The 20,273-nt window shown below is 52.1% G+C and overlaps 2 protein-coding genes across 2 annotated transcripts; one reads left to right on the top strand and one right to left on the bottom strand.

The window, feature by feature from the left end:
• Positions 1-264: 264 nt before the first annotated feature.
• FUT1 (fucosyltransferase 1 (H blood group)) lies at positions 265-1,326 on the bottom strand. The gene has a single exon (XM_056135570.1). It carries the CDS (start codon positions 1,324-1,326, stop codon positions 265-267), a length of 1,062 nt encoding a protein of 353 aa, XP_055991545.1.
• Positions 1,327-4,403: 3,077 nt separating this feature from the next.
• Positions 4,404-6,406, top strand: FGF21 (fibroblast growth factor 21). The gene is made up of 3 exons (XM_056137124.1): positions 4,404-4,638; positions 5,301-5,404; positions 6,113-6,406. Exons 1-3 carry the CDS (start codon positions 4,404-4,406, stop codon positions 6,404-6,406), a joined length of 633 nt encoding a protein of 210 aa, XP_055993099.1.
• Positions 6,407-20,273: the final 13,867 nt, after the last annotated feature.

Raw genomic sequence — 20,273 nt, 5'->3', positions numbered from 1 at the left:
GATATGCCATTCCAGGAAAGACAGGGATGGAAGCTTGAGCCCTCCAAAGAGTTATCATTGAACCCAGAGCCAGAACCCCAGTTATCATTGAACCCCAGCACAGAATTGGCCCACTTTAAAGCCAGCATCCCTCCCCCACATCCTAGACTCACTCCAGAAACACACACAGGGCTTCAGGGCATACTACCTCAAAATCACCCACAGTTCCTTCCATCCGAGGGACCTTGGTGGGGAGAAACCAACCTTCAAAGGTGGAAAATACCCCTAATGGAGCGGGCTCAGGTCAGCGGGGATTCCCACCCACTGAGGCAGGAAGGCTGCCTCTGGCTTAAAGAGTTTCAGGAAGGGAGAGTCGGGGAGAGTGAAATTGGCCAGGTAGACTGTGTCCCCACCGGCAAGGTAAGCAGCCCAGAAACCGAAAGTGCCCACGGTCATGACGGTGTGGTTACACTGCGTGAGCAGCGCAAAGTCCCGGCTGGGCGTCCCCTCCTTCCCGTCGCCCGAGAACACCACGTCGCCCTGGGAGGCGTTGATGTTCTCCCGACACCACACCATGTCGTTGCTGACCACCACGAAGATGGGCGCGGGGTGGCGGGCGCGGAACCAGTCCAGAGCTTTTTGGAGGTAGGCACGGTCACCCACTACCCCTTTCCAAATCTTCGGCATCACCTCCACGTAATCCCCACGGCGCACGTGGACTCCCACAAAAGTGCGGGGGCGGTGGCCAGCGGGGCCAAGGCGGAGATCCCGCAGCTGGGCCTGCGCCTGGTCTCGGACATGCGCGTGCAGGGTGAACTCCTGGCGGATCAGCTCTCGGAGGTGGTGGAAGAAAGTCCAGGAGCAAGGGTAGCCCGACAGCTTGAGCCACAGCTGCGGCAGGTGCTCGTACTCCGCTGACATCCAGTCATGCAGCCACAGGTTCTGCCACGAGGTCTGGTTTTCCACCTCTGGCGCCAGCACGGGCAGGCTGGTGCGGAATATGGGCGCCAGCACCCTGTGCATGGAGGGCAGGATGAAGGCCTGACGCCCGTTCAGCTGGGCCAGGGCCAGCAGGGTGGCATACTGGCCCATTTGGTTCCCAAGGCGGCCGCTGGGAAGGATGGTCCAGATGCCCGGCAGGGCGGCATGGGGCTGAGCCCTGACAACGGAGGAGTTGGGGTGCGAGCAGTTGATGCGCGGTGGAACTCGCGAGCATTTGGGACACTGGGCCAGCAGCTGGAGGCCCTGGCTCAAGAAGCCTTGGTACAGTTGGAGGAAGAAGAGGAAGGTGAAAAGGCAGAGGAGTCCAAAGGCTAGACACAGGCTCCGGAATCTGGTGACCCACATGGCTGGGGGAAGGAAGAGGGGGGTAGAGATTAGCACAGGCTCCCGGCCTGCTGCTCAGGGCATAGTGGCACCAGGTTCCCAGGGAAGGAGAAAAGTGAGGGTTGGAGCTGGGGGTCTGAGAGAAAGGGGCGAATCAGGACCCCCTGACTCCCAGGTCTGCGGAGGTGAACTGGGAGCCAGGAAACTGGAGAGTTTCCAAGAGCACGGGTGTCTGTCCCACTGGAATCTCTTTCCTTACCTCCCGCAGTGTGTCCGGGTGCAGTGGAGGTGCCCTGAGAGGAATGCCCAGAGGCGCGCAAAGTGCACGCTGGGAGAGGATCAGGATTCTCAGTGGAGGCAAGAGTTGGTGGTGGGGGTGAGGAAGACCCCTCCGGGTGGAGGGTGCAGAAAGACTGGATCCCCCAGTCCCACCGGAAGGTCGAGAGTCCGCTCACGGGCGCTTCCTGAGGTTGGCGGCCCTAAGGTGCCCTGCGCACGGGAGCACGGCCAGAAGGATGTCCGCCCCGCCACCTGCCCCGCCCGGGTTAGGGGAGGGGAGAAAAGGTAAGAGGCGGCTCCTAGGGAGTCCCGCCGCCCCCACCTCCGCCGGTCCCGACCCGACGGCACCCTCCCCGCCCCGGGCGAGGGTGGCAACCCCGCTCCATCTCCACCCCCAATCCCGCCCCCCGCGCCAACAACTCGCTCTTCGGGACTCCGCCGGGGCCGCCTGCTGGCTTCGGGGCTGGCGCATCCTTCTTGGGACTCAATTTCGGGGCGGGAGCCTGCGTCTGAACCCGGAAGCTGGAAGGCATGCCCGGTTCGCGCCCACCTCGTGGATCGGTTTACCGACACCCCCGAGCCCCCATCTGCATCTCGGGTGCCAGCTAGCTCCGAGCTCAGCCCGGGTGAAAACCGGTTTGCGGGTACCGCTGCCCCAGCCTCCCTCGCCACCCAGAAGTGCCCCCTGCTGGTCGCGGCCGGTAGAACCACCTCCATCCTAAACTAGAGTCCCCAGCCCGCCGGGGGCTCTGGTTGTGCACCCCAGTTCCAAGCCCCTACCCCGAAAGTCGCCGACCTGCCCCTCTCCCCTCCTCACAGAGGAATTCTAGGGTTCTGACGCCGGTTCCCTTTGATTCCCAGGCACCTTCCTGCACTTTCCCGGGGACCTGCTGCAGCTTGTCCCCAGCCCTCGCTGGCCTCCCCCCCACCGGCTGCCTCCCTACTCTCTCCCCAACTCCCACCCCCCTACCCCTCCCCAGTAGGAGACAAGAGCGATTGTACAGTGGAGATAATGATTGACTTGCAGGCAGACGATCCTGGTTCCGTCTGGCTCCGCATGTGGTTCCCTGCCTAGCAGGAGTCCCCTGCCTAGCAGGAGTCCCCTGCCTGAACCAGGAGTAATCCCTGAGCACCACAAGGTGTGGCCCAACTCCCATCCCTTTTCCCAAAAAGTTATTCCAGCCACCAGCCCCTCTCTCTCAGACCCAGGGGTTCAGCCCATTCCTCCTCCTGGTCTAAGACCCAGTTCAGCCTTCAGCTCTCCTCCCTCAGACCTGGGGGTCCAGACCCTCCTCCTTCAGACCCAGGATCCAGGCCCCTAGAGTGTTCCTCCTCACACACCCAGTCAGACCCGGGAGTCACCCTGCTTGGGACCTGGTGCCCAGGGCCAGCCAAAGCATGGCCCAACCCTTTGTTCTCTCCTAATCCCTCTAGAACCTGACTCAGCCTTGAGCTTGGGGATGCTGCTATGGTTCAGAGGAGGCACCCCAGGGAGTCTGGGAAGCCTTGGGGTTTGTCCCTAAACTTTTGTTTTGAGGAGGCACATCTGGCAGTGTTCAGGGATGACTATTGACTCTGTGCTTAGAGATCACTCTTGGCAGATGCAGGGAAACATAGGGGTGTCATGGGGCAAACCTGGGTCTGTAGAATACAAGGCAATCACCCTCCCGGTGTACTATCACTCCAGCCCCTACTTCTGATTTTCAGATCCCAGCCTGAACTGTTCAGGTGCTACTCCAAGCCCAGTGCTCAGGTGTCACCACTGAACAGCTCTGGTCCCATGAAGAGTCTAATATGAACCCCAGTCCTTGGATGCTCAAGCCTTCTGGGCTAAGCAAGGATTTTGATCCTTACAACAGGAATTGGTGACAAGACTCCCCAAACCTAGAATTTAGAGAGGATTCAGAAATGATTTGTCCATGGCTGGAGAGATAGTACAGCGGGTAGGGTGTACTTGCACGTGGCTGACCCGGGTTTGATTCCCTGAACGCCACCAGGTAGTAATTCCTGAGTGCAAAGCAAGCAGTAACCCCCGTGCATCGCCAGGTGTGATCCAAAAAGCCCGCCCTCAAAAAAAAAAAAAAAAAAGAAATGGTTTGTCCATGGCTAGAGAGATAGTACAGTGGGCAGGGCGTTTGCCTTGTATACATCTTTCTTGGGTTTGATCCCTGGCATATGATCCCCCTGAGCCTAGCAGGAGCGATTCCTGAGCACAGAGCCAGGAGTAAGCCCTGAGCACCACTGGGTGTGGCTCAAAAGGCAAAAAAAAAAAAATCTTTTCAGTCCGTCTGGAAGGGGACTCTTGAACCCCCCAAAGCCTCTGCCTCCGACCAGGGGTCCCGGCCTCTCCCTCAGACCCAAGGGTCCACACGCTCCACCTTCAGACCCAGGATTCAGGTCCCCAGTCCTTCCCCCCCGCAGGCCAGGCATCCAGACCCCCAGCCTCCCAGCCTCTCACCCCTGACAATCAGGTCCCATCCCCCATCCCCGGCAGCAGTCTGGAGTCCATTCCCGGGCGCGCAGGACCCCCAGTTGCATCACCCGTCCGGCTGACCCGGCCACGGTGGAATCATGGCTCCTGCCAAGTGGGTCAGATAGCACAGGTCAGACGGGGAATGTGACTGGGCGGGTCCACACAGATATAAGCCCAGGCTGCGCATCCATCCCAGGAGACCTGTCAGCTGGGACGCCACGTGTCAGGTGCCAGGGTTAGGGAGTGCCTGATCTGCACCCCCTGACAGGACGCTCTGAGCTTCACCGAAGGACCCCGAGCTTCTCCGCCTCACACACCCCAGCTCTTGCCTGTGCCAGAGCTCTTCATGGTCTGGAACGAGGCCAGGGGGGAGCAGCTGGGACTGTGGGTCCCCATGCTGCTGGGTTTGCTGCTGGGTGCCTGCCGTGCACACCCCCTCCCTGACTCCAGCCCCCTCCTCCAATTTGGGGGCCAAGTCCGGCTGAGGTTCCTGTACACCGATGATGCCCAGAGGACAGGAGCACACCTGGAGATCAGGGCCGATGGCACAGTGGAGGGTGCGGCCCACAGGACCCCAGAATGTAAGTATGCAGGCAGGGGCCTGGTCTGAGGGAGGAGGTTGAGGGTCAAATGCTGGGTCCGAATGAGGGAGGAGGCAGGGAAGCTGGATCCTGAGTGTGAGGGAAGACGCTAAGGGAGATGGGATTCTGAGTCGGAGGGAGGAGGCTAAGACACTGAATCCTGGGTCAGAGGGAGGAAGCTGGGGGTCTGGACCCCTAGACCTGAGGGAGGAAATTGGAGCACTGGATTCTGTCTGAGGGAAGATCTCACTGGCTGATCCTTGTTCTGAAGGAGGAGGCTGGAGATCTGGAAGCCAGGTCTGGGAGAGGAGGCTGGTGGGGGAGTGGGGGGAGCTGGATACTGGGTCTAAGGGTGGAGGCTGAGATTGAAGGCTGGTTCTTTTTTTCTTTCTTTCCTTTTTTTTTCTGAATTCTTTTTCTTTTTGGGTCATACCGTGCGATGCCAGAGTTACTCCTGACTCTGCACTCAGGAATTACTCCTGGTGGTGCTCGGGGGACCATATGGGATGCTGGGAATCAAGCCCAGACTCCTGCGGGGAAGGCAAACACCTTTCTGGTTGTGCTATCGTTCTGACCCCCTGTAGGCTGGGTGTACTAGGTTTGAGGTCATGGGACAGGACTCTGGAAATGGTATCACAGTCCCTGACCAGCCCTTCCCTCAGGTCTTCTGGAGCTCAAAGCCTTGAAGCCGGGGGTGATTCAAATCTTCGGGGTCAGAACATCCAGGTTCCTGTGCCAGAGGTCCGATGGGGTCCTGTATGGATCGGTGAGTTTGGGGCTTAGGCACACCCCTCCGGGAGTGCTTGCCTGGCCTCTGGGGCCCAGCCTGCCCCCCCCTCTGCTTGCTCATGGTGAGACCTGGGAGATACTGCTTGGAGTGCTTTCAGGGAGAGGAAACCGGGCTCAGCTCAGGGACAGATCCTGAGGCCCGGAAATGGCTGTAGAGTTGTCTGGGGGCCTCACCCAGCAGTGCTCAGGGTTTACCCCTGGTTCTGTGTTCATGGATCACTCCTGGAAGGATTCAGGGACCCTATGCTATGTGAGGTGCTAGGGATGGAACCAGGTTGGTCATATGCAAAATAAGTGCTTCCCGCCTTACTATCGCTCGGACACATCCTGCTGACCCCCTCAGCACCCCCCGCCTGGGGAGTGAGCAAGACCTTGAGTAGCAGCTAGACAGCTTGGCCGGCCTTAGGGACCTGAGACTCCTCCTAGGTTAGAATGTTCCTTTCTGGGAAGTGGATACAGAATAGTCAGCCTTGCAGAATGGCCCTGGTGGAAAGGATAAGTCTGTTAGAGGTCTGCAGCCTGGACCAGGTCTGAGAGAGGAGGTTAGAGCCTGGACCCCAGGTCTGAGGGAGGAGGCTGAGCCTGGACCCCAGGTCTGAGGGAGGAGGCTGGGCCTGGACCCCCAGGGTCTGTGTCTGCAACCAGTGGAATTCCACATCTCTGACCTCTGTTCTTGTCCCCTCAGCTTCGCTTTGACCCAGAGGCCTGCAGCTTCCGGGAACTGCTTCTCCAGGATGGATATAACGTTTACCAGTCTGAGGCCCTGGGTCTCCCGCTCTCCCTGCACCCACCCAGTGCCCCAGTGTCCCGGGAGCCAGCCTCACGGGGCGCCGTCCGCTTCCTGCCACTGCCAGGTCTGCCGCCTGCCTCCCTGGAGTCCCCCAGGCTTCCCGCCCCGGTGCCTCCAGACGTGGGTTCCTCAGACCCCCTGAGCATGGTGGGGCCCCCAGAGCGCCACAGCCCCAGCTACACGTCCTGAGCCACGGGCTGTCAGGTGTGGGTCTGCTCTTTATTTATTGCACTATTTATCTTATTTATTTTATTTTTTTTACTTGGGATAATAAAGTGTCTGAGCAACAGATTGGTGTGAGTGTCTGAGGGAGGAGGCAGCGTGTTTCTCTTCTCTCATCAACCCCTTAGCCCCTAATCCCCTTATCCCCCCATCACTGAGAGCCTGCCCCCTCAGCCTCACTCTCCTGCCCGCTGGGTGTATCTGGGGACTTTGACTATCCTGTGGCAGGACTTGATTTCTTGTTTCCCACACCCCTACCTCATGTTAGTGGTGTGGAACCCCTTTCCCAGAGGTACCCCAGAGCATGGGGACATTAAAAAAGATGACACACAGGGCTGGAGTGAGCGACAGGACTGTGGGAGAGCACCTGCCTTGCATGTGGCCACTCAGGGTCAATCCCACCATCCTGTCTGGTCCCCTGAGTCTGTCAGTGACCCTCAGGGATTACTTTTGACTCTGTGCTCACGAGTCAGCCTGGCAGTACTCAGGTGACCTATGTGGTACCAGGAAACCAGGGTCAGCTACATGCAAGGCAGGAGCCTTAACTCCTGTACCGACTCTGGCCCCAGAACAGCCTGATGACCACTTAGCCTACGTCCTGTGGTGACGGCAGATCAGCTTGACTGGGCTGTGGGTATTCCTGCTGAATTTGAGCACCTGGGTTACATTTTGAACTCTTTTTTGTTTGCTTTTGGGTTTTTGTGCCACACTCAACAGTGCTCGGAGCTTTCTTCTGGCTCTGCATTCAGAGATCGCTCCTGGCAGTGTGTGTGGGATCAGATGGGGTGCCGGGGATCGAACCCTGGTTGATGTATGCAAGTCCAGCACCCTCCGTGTTGTACCATGGCGCCGGCCATGAACTGTTCATTTTTATTTATTTATTTATTGAATCACTGTGAGAACAGTCACAAAGCCTTTCAGTTCAAGTCTCGGTCGGTCATACAATGATCAAACACCCGTTCCTTCACCAGTGCACATTTTCCACCACCAAGAACCCCAGTATACCCCCCTCCCATCTACCCCCCACCTGTGTGGCAGATTTCCACTTTACTCTCTCTCTCTACGTTGATCACATTCAATATTATGACAAAAGACCCAACATTGTTATTTGGAATTTTCCCCAACATTCAGACCTGCCACAAAGACATCATTAAAAAATTTGTTTTCTATTGCTGATTATGAAGAGCATATGATGTTGTGTGGCCACAATAGTGGCCACACGAATTTGTATTTCTGATATTTTAGTAATAAACTTTGAGGGATTACTGCCAGAAGCCCCTAGGTTCTGAGATTGGTATGTGTGCCTCTGGGATCATGGTTGGTCAGAAGCTGGAGGAGGCATTTGAGGGTGGCAACCCAGAGCATTGTCATGGCGGGGAGCAAGGCCGATTCCACCCCCATCCCATGAAGCCCCACGTGCCTCGTCAAAGATGTAGGCCACCATGTTGCCACCGCAAAGGGGACAGGCGAGGGACAGACATCCTTCCCCTCCCCGGGCGGCATAGCACCATAGTTAAATACACAGTCCAGATGCATTTCGGTTGGGCATTATCTTTTGCTCAGATTTTCCCACCACCACTCAAGCCTGATTTTCAGGGACAAATGCTAGATCATTTACTTTCCATTGATCACTTTGCATATCAGAAATAAACTGTTCATTTTGACAGCTGTCTCCTAGGTGGCATGCAAAGTGATGATCGTGTCCCGAATATTCCCCAAATGATGTCAGGAGAGAAGCGAAGGACCAGACTTGCTTCTGCTTTGTTTTGTTTTTTGTTTGGATCATACCCAGCAGTGCTCAGGGCTGACTCCTGGCTCTGTGCTCAGAAATTATTCCTGGTGGGACTCAGGATTCAGGGGATTGAAACCGGGTCGAATATGTGCACCCCCTCCCCTGTCCTCCTGCTCCAGCCCCTGGTGGGTCCCTATAAGCAGGATTGGTGGCATCCTTTACTTTCTGAGTAGCTCTATCTGAGGTAATTATTTCAGGGGTCAGAGGGATTTGGGAGGTGCAGACACTGATGGAAGAGAAAACAGGCGGCTCCAGCTTCTCGGGCACATCTGGCTTTGTGTGCATGAGTCCCTGGTTTTGACTCCTTGGCAGTACATGGTCCTCTGGGCACTGCCAGGAATGCGCCCCCCCCCCCCTCAAAAAACAAGTAAAAATCAATAAAATAAACTACTTTGGGGGCAGAGTGCTCAGTGAAACAGGTCTGAATGTTCAAGTTCAATCCCAGCACTGAAGCCTATGATCTCCAGTGCTTGGTGACCAGGTGGGTATGAGCCCCCCCAAACACACACCCCCAAAACTGCAACAGCCTCAGAAGGGAAAGAAAGAAACAAAGTTAATAAATTTAAAGCCTGGGGCTGGAGTGACAGTACAGGGGGGGGGAGGGTGAATGCCTTGTACATAGCCAAACCAGGTTCAATCCCCAGCATCCCACTGGGTCCCCCAAACACAGCCAGGCATGATTCCTGAGCATCGCTGGATGTGGCCCGAAAACTAACAAAAATAATTACATTTTTCTTTTATAGTACAAAAACTGGGCTGGAGGGATAGCACAGCGATAGGGCATTTGCCTTGCGCACGGCCGGCCCAGCCGAGCTGGGTTCGATTCTTCCGCCCCTCTCAGAGAGCCCGGCAAGCTACTGAGAGTATCTCACCCACATGGCAAAGCCTGGCAAGCTACCTGTGACATGTTCAATATGCCAAACACAGTAACAAGTCTCACAATGTTACTGGGTCCACTCGAGCAAATCGATGAACAACGGGAGGACAGTGACAGTGAAAGTGACAGTACAAAAACTGAGCAGGGTTTGTTCCCTGATAACACATGGTCCCCTGAGCATCAATTGGGTGCAGGTCTGGAGACGCCCAGCACTACCAGGGTGACCCAGGGGCCCTCAGCGCCTCAGGATCTAGCATTGAACCTATGTCCTAGTAAGTATAAAATCACTGGCAGAGCCCCCCCCCAGGTCTCCTGAGCACTATTTGGGAGCCCTCTCCCCAAATTTTCAAGCCTAAACAAAAAAGATTGCTTCTAAACAAAAAGAATACTATGCCTTTCATGAGTGAAACCCCAGGTTCATTCCCTGGTACTAGTGCAGAGAGTGAGAGAATGAGAGAGAGAAAGAGAAAGGGGAAGATGATGACAGAGAGAGAGAGAGAGAGAGAGAGAGAGAGAGAGAGAGAGAGAGCACTCTCTGGGTGCCTGTGAGGCGGCTCTGTGGTAAAGCAGATATGAGGCAGTTGGGTGATCCCTGCTACCACTGAAAAGAAAAAAGAGAGAAAAAGAAAAGCTGTTAAGGTCAGAGAAATGATACAGTGGTAGAGTATTTGCCTTGCATGCACCCAACCCAGGTTCAGCTCCCATAGTGTCCTCTGAGTACTGCAGGAAGAGATCCCTGAGCACAGAACCAGAAGTAAGCCCTGAGCACCAGCATTAACAGGTATGACCCTCTCACACACAAAAAAAGAAAGGGAGAGAGAAAGAGAGAGAAAAGAAACCACTGCCAACTGTAAGGGTCTATTCACAGTGATTCAATTAAAAAAAATCTTAAAACAAAACAAAAAAAAGAAGCTACTGTCAAATGTATCACCAGGAAATGAGCAAGGAGCCTTCTGCTCTTACCTAGCCTCGACTCGATACTTCAAGAATGAGAAGGAGAGGGGCTGGAGTGATAGCACAGCGGTAGGGCGCTTGCCTTACATACGGGCAACCTGGGTTCGATTCTCAGCATCCCATATGGTCCCCGAAGCACTGCCGGGAGTAATTCCTGAATGCAGAGCCAGGAGTAACCCCTGAGCATCGCTAGATGTGACCCAAAAAGCAAAAAAAATAAAAAATAAAAAAGAATGAGGAGAGGCTGGAGTAATAGTACAGCTGGTAGGGCAGTTGACCGGCATGTGCTGGCTGACCCACTTCTATCTCCGGCATCCCATATGGTCCCTTGACCACTGCCAGGAGTTATTTCTTTATTTTTCTTTTTGTTTTAATTTTTATAATTTTATTTATTGAATCACCGTGAGAGCAGTTACAAAGCTTTCGGGTTTAAGTCTTGGTCATACAGTGAAACACCCATACCTTCACCAGTGCCCATTATACACCACCAAAAATCCCAGTATACCCCAATCCCCCCCATCTGTGGTGCAGATGATTTCCATGTTACTCTCTCTCTACTTTGATTACATTCAATATTTTGACACCAAACCCACCATTATTATATAGGATTTTACCCCAACACTCAGATCTGCTGAAAAGGCAACAGTAGACAATTTGTTTTCTATTGCTGGTTATGAATAACATATGATGTCATGTGGCTGCAGTAGTGGCCGCACGATTTTGAGATTTTGAAATTTTAACAATTAAATTTGGAGGGATTTTTGCCAAAACCTGCTGGGATCCGAGATTTGTTTCTGAGTCTCTGGGATCATGGCCATTAAGCAGCTTGATCGGAAGCCAGAAAGGCCATGGGCGTTGACTTGGGTCTTGTTGGGATGGGGAGGAAAGGCCCGGCTCCACCTCTATCCCATGAGGCCCCACATGTCTCGTCACTGTGGGCCCAAACCTGACTGTCCAAAGGCCTCTGGAGGATTGTAGGATAACACTGTTTTGTCCTTCCTCAGGTAGCTTAGGTCACACCCATCCCAGTGCTCCCAAGTCACTCCCATTCCTCTGTTTATCTGTAAATTCTTCTCTGTGTTCTCCTCCCCAGCCAGTTAATCACCTTTTTTCCCTAATTCTGTTAGCTTGTAAGATCAGATACTTCTAAAGACACTGAACTTGTATTGTAAGCAATGTCCTTTCTGTATGGACACAGGAAGACAGTTAATATTATGCTTTGTACCTTGGGAGTTGATTGACTCCGAATAATATTTACTCCTGGGTATCTGCTTTCTTGACTCAGCTCAGGGCTGGAGCGATAGCACAGCGGGTAGGGCGTTTGCCTTGCACGCAGCCAACATGGCCGACCAGAGCTCGATTCCTCCGCCCCTCTCGGAGAGCCCCGCAAGCTACCAAGAGTATTCGATATGCCAGACACAGTAACAACAAGTCTCCAATGGAGACGTTACTGGGCCCGCTCGAGCAAATTGATGATCAACGGGAGGGCCTTTACTTTACTTTTTAGTTCCTAGCACCCCAAAATCAGGGTCCCAACGAGGGACTAAATGGACCCAGGGCAAGCTGTGAGCTACCCTGGCATAGAAATGGGCCAGGCCAAAGCACCATATATTCAACTATAAATTGAGGGCATGATCATGGACAAATGCTGTCATGATCCAAAGTAAGTAACGACGAGACTAGGACCCTGCTGGGGCTAGGAAGACTAACCTGGCCTGAGGACTGAGGAATGTATAATGAAATGTTTATATCTCTTACTGTGCTCACACAGAATGACATTGCTAGAAATATTAGTAGATTTACTACAACTATTTAAGTAGATTACTAGCTGAGGAAAGAACACACCCTTGTTGGGATCCCACCCTTGAGCAGATCTCCTAGTAATCTGGAGTAATCTCTTTAGATGAGATTTTATCCTTGAGTTAATCTCCTGGAGGAGTGGTCTTACCTCTCTTTGTTGATTTGTCGATGTTCAACCCACCTTTGTGTCACCGCCTTACATGATTGCTATATAAACTAAGACAGTAAACTTGGAAGAGCAGAGTCAGAAGTGAGAGAGCTCAGGCTCAAGAGATCCAGAGTCAGAGCCAGAAGAAGAAAAGTTCCAGATTGGGGCCCAGGAAAGAAGGAGGCAGAGGAGAGACAGAAGTGAAGAGGATTGGAATAAACTACAATTGCTATCGACCAGCCTGGCTCTCATTTCTTCCTTCTTCTGCCCTCGGCTGTTGGCCGTCCTGGTCTAGGCCACACACAGAGGCTCAAGAGCAACGAACGCAGGTGGTGAGATATAGTCGTCCAGAGATCCCGTGAACACACAACCTTCGTGTGCTAAGATTTTACAGAGGATGGCGGCCACCGAGCCACCAAGGGGGAGCAGGTGGAGAGACAGCATCCTTTCCCCCCTGGGGTGACCCGGCAACAATAGCCTACTGCGCGGTCCAGTTTGGATGCACTTCTGCCAAAAGCCACTGGGTTTCAAGATTTGTTTCTGAGTCTCTGGGATCATGGCCATTAAGAAGCTTGATCAGGAGCCAGAGAGGAAGTTTGTGGGCAGCGACTCGGGGTCTCATTGGGAAAGGCAGGAAAGAGCTGACTCCACCCCCATGCCGTGAGGTCCCATGTGTCTTGTCACTGTGGGCCCAAACCTGACTGTCCAGTGGCCTCTGGAGGATGACGGCCACCGGGCCACCAGGGGAACAAGCCAAGGCACAAAACCTATTCCCACCTGGGGTGGCCTGGCACCGGTAACCTACTGCAGGGACCGGACGCACTTCTGCCAAAAGCTGTTGGGTTTTGAGATTTGTTTCTGAGTCTCTGGGATCATGTCCATTAAGCAGTTCTATCAGGAACCAAAGAGGCCTTGCCTCCAATTATATAGCTGAGCCGGAGGTGATTTGTGGGTGTGTCTCCCACATTCCTAACTTTTGGCTGTTTACTTTCTTGATAAACTTTGCCCCAAGTATTTAGGGTCTGACCAAAGGCACAGCAGCAATTTTGAGGTATCTGGAAGTCTGAAGGTGCCATCAGGCTGCTGATGTACCTGTTCACAGGTACAGAGTGACCTGCTGGCGGCATCATACCCCCTGAGGAGTGATTTCTGAGTGCAGTGTTAGGAGCCTCACTAGGTGCGGCCCCAAGACAAAAAAAAAAAAAGGAGAAGGAGGAGGAAGCAGAGGAACCTGCACCCCTTTAGCCCATGAAGCCAGGAGCCACTGGCACCACCAAATGCCCTTCCTTGAGTGGCGGGCAGGTGGGTAAATGACAGTCGATGGCCAAGCACCAAGCTCTGCCAGTGGCCAGACCACTTACCCAGGCTCTTTGCTACTGGCAATTATGAATAACCAGGATCCTTACTCATTTTTTTCTTTTTCTTTTTTTTGGGGGGGGGTCACATCTGGCAGTGCTCAGGGCTTACTCCTAGCTCTGCACTCAGGGATCCTTCCTGGTGGGGCTCTTGGGTGCTGGGAATTGAACCCAAGTCGACCGTTGGGAGGCAAATGCCCTACCAGGTGTACTTCTGGTTCTGTGCTTGGGAATCACTCCTGGCAGTGCTTAAGGGATTTGATAGGTGCCAAGGATGGAACCAGGATCAGTCTCATGACAGAAAAGTACCCTACCTAACCACCTCTAATCTTTACAGATCCTTTGTACTTAAGGGGGAATCACACCATTGTTCTGTTGCTGAACTGTAAAATTTCCTTCTATTTTCTGACTATTAAGCCCTTACCCAATCTACAATTGTGTTGTTGGTGATGGTTCCCTGGGTGGCTTGGGAAAGCTTAAGAAGGAAAATATTTCTGTGACAGAACATTTTTTTTGTTTATTTTTTTTTGGGGGGGTGTCATACCCAGTGATGTTCAGGGGTTACTCCTGGCTTTGCACTTTGCACCCAGGGATCGTCATTTCTGGGAGTGCTTGGGGGACCATATATACATATACATATATATATTTTTTTCTTTTTGGGTCACACCCAGAGAGGCACAGGGGTTTCTTGTGGCTTTGCACTCAGGAATTACTCCTGATGGTGCTCCTGGAACCACATGGGATGCCGGGGTTTGAACCCGGGTTGGCTGCGTGCAAGGCAAATGCCCTGCCCACTGTACTACCACTCCAGCCCCTTGGGGGACCATATGGGATGCTGGGGATTGAACCTGGGTTAGCCACAAGCAAGTCAAGTGCCCTGACCACTTAACTATCACTTCCAGCCCTGGAAATCTATTTCTGTCCTCTCTACTCATCTCTGTCACTTAGAGAAGTTCCTGGGAAACTCAGGACCGATGAAGTCCCCTATAGGGGCCAGAGTGCAATGGGGAGGGTGCTTGCCTGGGGTGTGTCTGACACGGGTCAACCCAAATAGTTCCCTGAGCCCTACTAGACGTAATCCTTGAACACAGAACCCTGAGCACTACCAGGAGTGGTCCCCAAACAAAACAAACAATAAAAGTCTGCTTTGAGCACCTACAGGGCACAGACCCTCAAGTCTCCCAGCCCCACGAGCCTTCAAGCTGAGCCCAAGGCACCCTTGGGCTGCCCAGTGTGGGGGATGGTCCCTGTCACCTGATTTCTCAGGCAGCCGTGGACTCAGTCTGGAATGATAGCACAGCAGAGAGGGCATTCGCCTTGCACAGCTGACCTGGATTCAATCCCTGGCATCCCATATGGTCCTCTGAGCACTGCCAGAAGTAATACCTGAGTGCAGAGTCAGGAGTAACCCCTGAGCATCACTGGTGTGACCCAAAAAGCAAAAAAAAAAAAATTGCTCTTTGAGGAAAGGAAAGTCAGTCCTGATCCTACTGGGACTTTTGGCCTATTCATGGTACAATCCCAGCTGCTGTTCTATTGTTATGGTAGAACATAGAATGTCCCTGGATAGGCACATTGTTGCTTGTTTTCTCTGATGCACAATTTTGGTGTGTGTGTGTGTGTGTGTGTGTGTGTGTGTGTGTGTGTGCGTATGTGTTTGGTTTGGGGGCCAAACCCAGAAATGCTCAAACCCAGCAATGCTTAAGGGTTACTCCTGGTTCTGCACTCAGAAATTACTCCTGCCAGTGTGACATACAGGAAGCTGAGAAATTGAACTCAGGGTGGCCATGTGCAGGGCAAACACCTTCCCACTATACTATCACTCCAGCCTCCTTTGTTATTGTTGTTATTGTTGTGTTTGGGGCCACATTTGACTATGCTCAGGCTTCCTCCTAGCTCTGTGCTCAGATTTCATTCCTGGTGGGGCTCAGGGATTCATACAGGATTCTGGAGATCAAACTTGGGTCAGCTGTGTGCAAGGCGTGTGCATCTCTTTGGATAATTTATTTATTTGTTTGGGAAGGGGGCTTTTTGGGTCACACATGGTAATGCTCAGGGGTTACTCCTAGCTCTGCACTCAGGAATTACTCCTGGTGGTGCTCAGGGGACGATATGGAATGCCAGGGATCAAACCCGGGTTGGCTGCATGCAAGGCAAATGGCCTCGCTTCTGTACTATCATTCCAGCCCTTCTTTGAACACTTTAATAGTCCTTCCCTTTAGATCTGAGGTATGATTTGAGCTCAATGTCATTCAGGTGCATTGAAAGTACAGACGATCATTTTTGTCTTCCTTCGTTGTGGCAGCCTAGGGCGGCCTTGAGATTTTGTCGGCCTCTCCTTTCTCATCCTTCTCAGTGCTGCCATGTTGGTGACGCCTTCAGGGTCAGGTGAATGAGACCAGTTGTAGTTACTGGTTTTGGCATATCGAATACACAGCGGATAGCTTGCCAGGCTCTTCCGTGCGGGTGGAATACTCTCGGTAGCTTGCCAGTCTTTCCGAGAGGGATAGAGGCTTTTGGGGTGACCTTTAATCACCCTTGTAGGTGTTACCATATTTGAACCCTATCAAATATGGTCTGACAATTCCAGAAGATGGGTATTTAGTGTCTTAGGATGTGTCGCGCGGCCGCAAGCGGCTGCGCGGGTCCGGAAAGCATCCTGTACTTTGATCGTCTGTACTTTCAATGCACGTACGCTAGCATCAGATGCATCCATCGAGGACCTGATGGTACAAGCGCGAATGATCAAGTACGACATCATTGGTCTGACCGAGACAAGAAGGCACGAATCTCACCATGCCACATTCGACATTGGAGAAGAATTGTTCCTCGGAACATGCGATAAAAGAGGTGTTGGAGGCGTCGGTGTCCTTGTCAACACAAACTTGGCCAAGAGCATTGATTCATTCGAATGCCTAACAACCCGAAGTCGGACGTTTACATTTGAATAGATGTGGTTCACTGCCTGCAGTTTCTATCTTCGTTGTCTATGCACCAACATCTCATTATGATGAACGAGAAATCGAGAAGTTCTACATGGAGCTAGAGAAGTTCTATAAAGAAGATCACACCTTCTACAAGATCATTGTGGGTGATTTTAATGCCAAGATAGGAACGAGAAGATCAGCTGAAGAACTTCACATCGGGACCCATGGCCTAGAATGGAACGAACAGGGTGAGAGACTGTCTGAGTTCATCATGTCGACCAAGACCATTCATGGTAACTCACAGTTCCAGAAGGCAGAATCTAAACGATGGACATGGGAGTCTCCCGGTGGACGATTCCACAACGAAATAGACCACATCATATTCAATCGACGGTTTTGCCTGACTGATGTCGCTGTTGTCCCAAAATTTCGAACGGGATCGGACCACCGTCTCCTTCATGCAAAATTCTACTTCACAGAGCGGGGAGAAAGGGCTGCAAAGTTCAAAAAGAGAACTCCCAGAATGACCACCAACTGGGAACTCTTTGGTACTATTGCGGCAACATGGGAAGATGCCATTGTTGACAACATTGACGAGGAATATGATCGACTGGTTCAGCACCTCCATGAATGTGCGAGGAACGCCAAGAGAGAGATAGCCACAAAAAATTGCCTATCTTCGAAAACTCTTGAGCTAATTCGCCAGCGTGGTTTGGCGCATGCCTCAGGCAACTGCAAGCTAACGTCCGAGCTCGCAAAGCAGTGCAGAGATGCGATCAAGGAAGACCTCAAAGAGAGAAGAGCAGAAGTACTGGTAGATGCGGCAGAAGCCGGGAAAAATATTCGTAACGCCCGCCTGTCCTTCGCCAACTATAAGACCAAGATGACTGCCCTCCGACGTCCTGATGGATCCATCACATCCTCCAGAATGGCAATGGAGAAGATTATCCATGACTTCTACTCAAATCTCTTCGATAGCCATGTCCACTTGCCGACATACCAAATTCCACAGGATGGGTATGTCGTTCCCAACGTTCTCCCTTCCGAAATCCGACACGCCATTTCGTCGGTAAAGAAACAAACAGCACCTGGCCCAGACAAGGTCAGACCTGAACACCTGAAGAACCTGTCATCAGTACTCATCAATACACTGGCTCGGCTCTTCACTCGCTACCTGTCTGAATGCAAGGTTCCGTCCCAATGGAAAACCAGCAGGACCGTACTACTGTTCAAGAAGGGAGGCATCCATGACATTGGCAACTATTGCCCGATCTGCCTATTGTCTGTCATCTACAAGTTGTTCACTTGAGTCATCCTAAATAGGATTGGCAGAACACTAGATGAAGGACAACCATGCGAGCAAGCAGGGTTCCGCAAAGGATTCAGCACCATTGACCATATCCACACAATAACCAAGCTCATTGAGGTTTCTCGGGAGTTCAAGATGCCGCTCTGTTTAACATTCATTGATTTAAAGAAGGCCTTTGATTCTGTTGAGACAGAAGCGGTCATTGAAGCCCTAGCCAATCAGGGCATTCAAGCCCAATACATCAGGATCCTCCGTGAGCTGTATTGCGGATTCACTACCAGGATCTCACCATTCTACAAAGAAGTGATCGTTGATGTCAAGAGAGGGGTTCGGCAGGGTGATACCATTTCACCGAAACTCTTCAGTGCCACCCTCGAGAACATCATGCGATGACTGGAATGGGAAGGAATGGGAGTGAAGATAGATGGTCGGCAACTACACCACCTCCGCTTTGCTGATGACATTGTTTTAATAACACCAAACATCAGCCAAGCGGCACAAATGCTGGCCGACTTTGACCGTGAGTGTGGAAAGGTAGGACTACAGCTGAATCTTACGAAGACAATGTTTATGAGAAACAGCCTTGTTCCTGACGCCCCATTCGCTCTCAATGGAACGACCATCTCCGAATGCAACAGCTATTTGTACGTAGGTCGAGAGGTCAACATGACAAATGACCTGGCACCCGAGCTGCGCAGGAGGAAGAGAGCGGCTTGGAACGCCTTCAAGAACGTCGAAGAAATAGCTAAGAGGACGAAGAACCTCCGGCTCCGGGCACATCTCTTTGATTCCACTGTTCTTCCTGCATTAACATATGCCTCACAGACCTGGGCCCTACGCAAACAAGATGAGAACGCTATTCAGGTCTCCCAAAGAAGAATAGAAAGAGCTATGCTTGGAATATCACATTTCACTCAAATGAGAGAACGAATCCGGAGTTCTGACATCCGTCGACGATCAAGGATCAGGGACGCTGTCTCATTTGCCAAGGTGTCGAAAATCAGATGGGCTGGTCACGTAATGAGATTTAAAGACGACCGTTGGACTAGAGCTGTTACTGATTGGATTCCACGGGATGTCAAAAGACCGCGTGGCCACCCACCTACCAGATGGTCAGAAGATCATGAACGATTGGTTTGAGGCCCTTCATGTTCCCGGAGCGAACAGATGCCATTGGGCTACACTAGCACGCGACAGGGACAAATGGAGACGTTACTGGCGCCCGCTCGAGCAAATCAACGACTAACGGGAAGTTAAGTGATTAAGTGTGATTAAGTCATTCAGGTATAAGGACCAAAAACAGCTTGGCCACTTTTTTTGGGGAGGACGGGGGAGAGGTCTCACACCTGGCGATGTACAGGGGTCATTCCTGGCTCTGCACTCAGGAATCATTCCTGGCAGTGCTCAGGGGACTATATGGGATGCTGGGAATTGAACCCGGGTTGGCCGCGTGCAAGGCAAATGCTCTACATACTGTGCTATCACTCCAGCCCCGCTTGGCCTCTTGCTGAGCAGATCAGGTTCTGGGGGAATTTTTTTGCATTGGTATTGTCACTGAAATAGTGACAATGTTTGGGTTGGGTAATAATTAATTTTTAACTGACTAGTTTTTCCCTAACCACTCATGGACTGTTTCCACAGCTAAAAATAGTAAGCTGAGAATGTCACAACTTTCAAATTCCCCGAACATTGGAACATTTAATCACAAATTTAATCAATGAATTTTTCAAGGGTCTGAGATTCTCTTCAAAGCCTTGAATATAAGAAAAAGCAGCAATGCCGTTTTGATTAGATACCTTTGCAAATCTGATAGACCTGATTCCCCTGAGGAGAGATCCCTGAGCACAGAGCCAGGAGTACGCCCTGAGCACAGATGAATGTACCGAACCAAAAAGACTTCAAGGGTGCTTGATAGCTTTTTTTTTTTCCGTTTTGGGTCACACCCAGCTATGCACAGGGGTTCCTCCTGGATCATGCACTACTCAGGAATTACTCCTGGCACTGCTCGGGAGATCATATGGGATGCTGGGAGTGGAACCCAGGTCGGTCGCGTGCAAGGCAAATGCCCTACCCGCTGTGCTATCACTTCAGCCCCTGGACAGCTTTTATAGGGGTGAAGGAGCTTGCCTTGCATGCTGCTGTCCCCAGTTCAATCCCTGCCAATATGTGGTACTCCAAACCCCATCAGGGGTCAATCCTGAGTAAAAGAGTCAGGAGTAGCACCCAAGCACTGCTGGGGAAAGTACAGCAAAGGAAAGGAAAAAAGGAAAGAAGAAAAGGGAGAAGGAAGGAAGGAAGGAAGGAAGGAAGGAAGGAAGGAAGGAAAGGAGGGAGGGAGGGAGGGAGGAAGGGAAGGAGGAAGGGAAGGAGGAAGGAAAGAAGGGAGGAAGGGAGGGAGGAAGGAACAAAGGAAGGAAGGAAGGAAGGAAGGAAGGAAGGAAGGAAGGAAGGAAGGTGCTAACTGCCATCATAGGTATAAATGTGTGTCTCCTGTAGCTTGAGACATAGTTTCATGGTTGGGGAATTTGTCTTGCACGCAGCCAACTTGGGTGTAATCCCCAACACCACATATGGTTCGCTGGAGCGATCTCTGAGCACAAAGCCTGGAGTAAGTTTGGAGCACTGCTGGGTGTAATCCCCCCAAAAAACAAACAAAAATAAGTGCGTCTCCT

This window comes from Sorex fumeus, unplaced genomic scaffold (assembly GCF_029834395.1).
Source record: "Sorex fumeus unplaced genomic scaffold, SorFum_2.1 ptg000122l, whole genome shotgun sequence".
In the NCBI taxonomy this organism is placed as follows: Eukaryota; Metazoa; Chordata; class Mammalia; order Eulipotyphla; family Soricidae; genus Sorex; species Sorex fumeus.
This window is presented reverse-complemented; position numbering and strand designations above follow the sequence as displayed.

Bases quoted from the DNA above. Each gene is read 5' to 3' on its own strand.
- FGF21 (XM_056137124.1), top strand. From the start codon at position 4,404: ATGGTCTGGAACGAGGCCAGGGGGGAGCAGCTGGGACTGTGGGTCCCC. The intron at 4,639-5,300 runs GTAAGTATGCAG...CCCTTCCCTCAG, and splicing joins GGCCCACAGGACCCCAGAAT to GTCTTCTGGAGCTCAAAGCC. The intron at 5,405-6,112 runs GTGAGTTTGGGG...TTGTCCCCTCAG, and splicing joins ATGGGGTCCTGTATGGATCG to CTTCGCTTTGACCCAGAGGC.
- FUT1 (XM_056135570.1), bottom strand. From the start codon at position 1,326: ATGTGGGTCACCAGATTCCGGAGCCTGTGTCTAGCCTTTGGACTCCTC.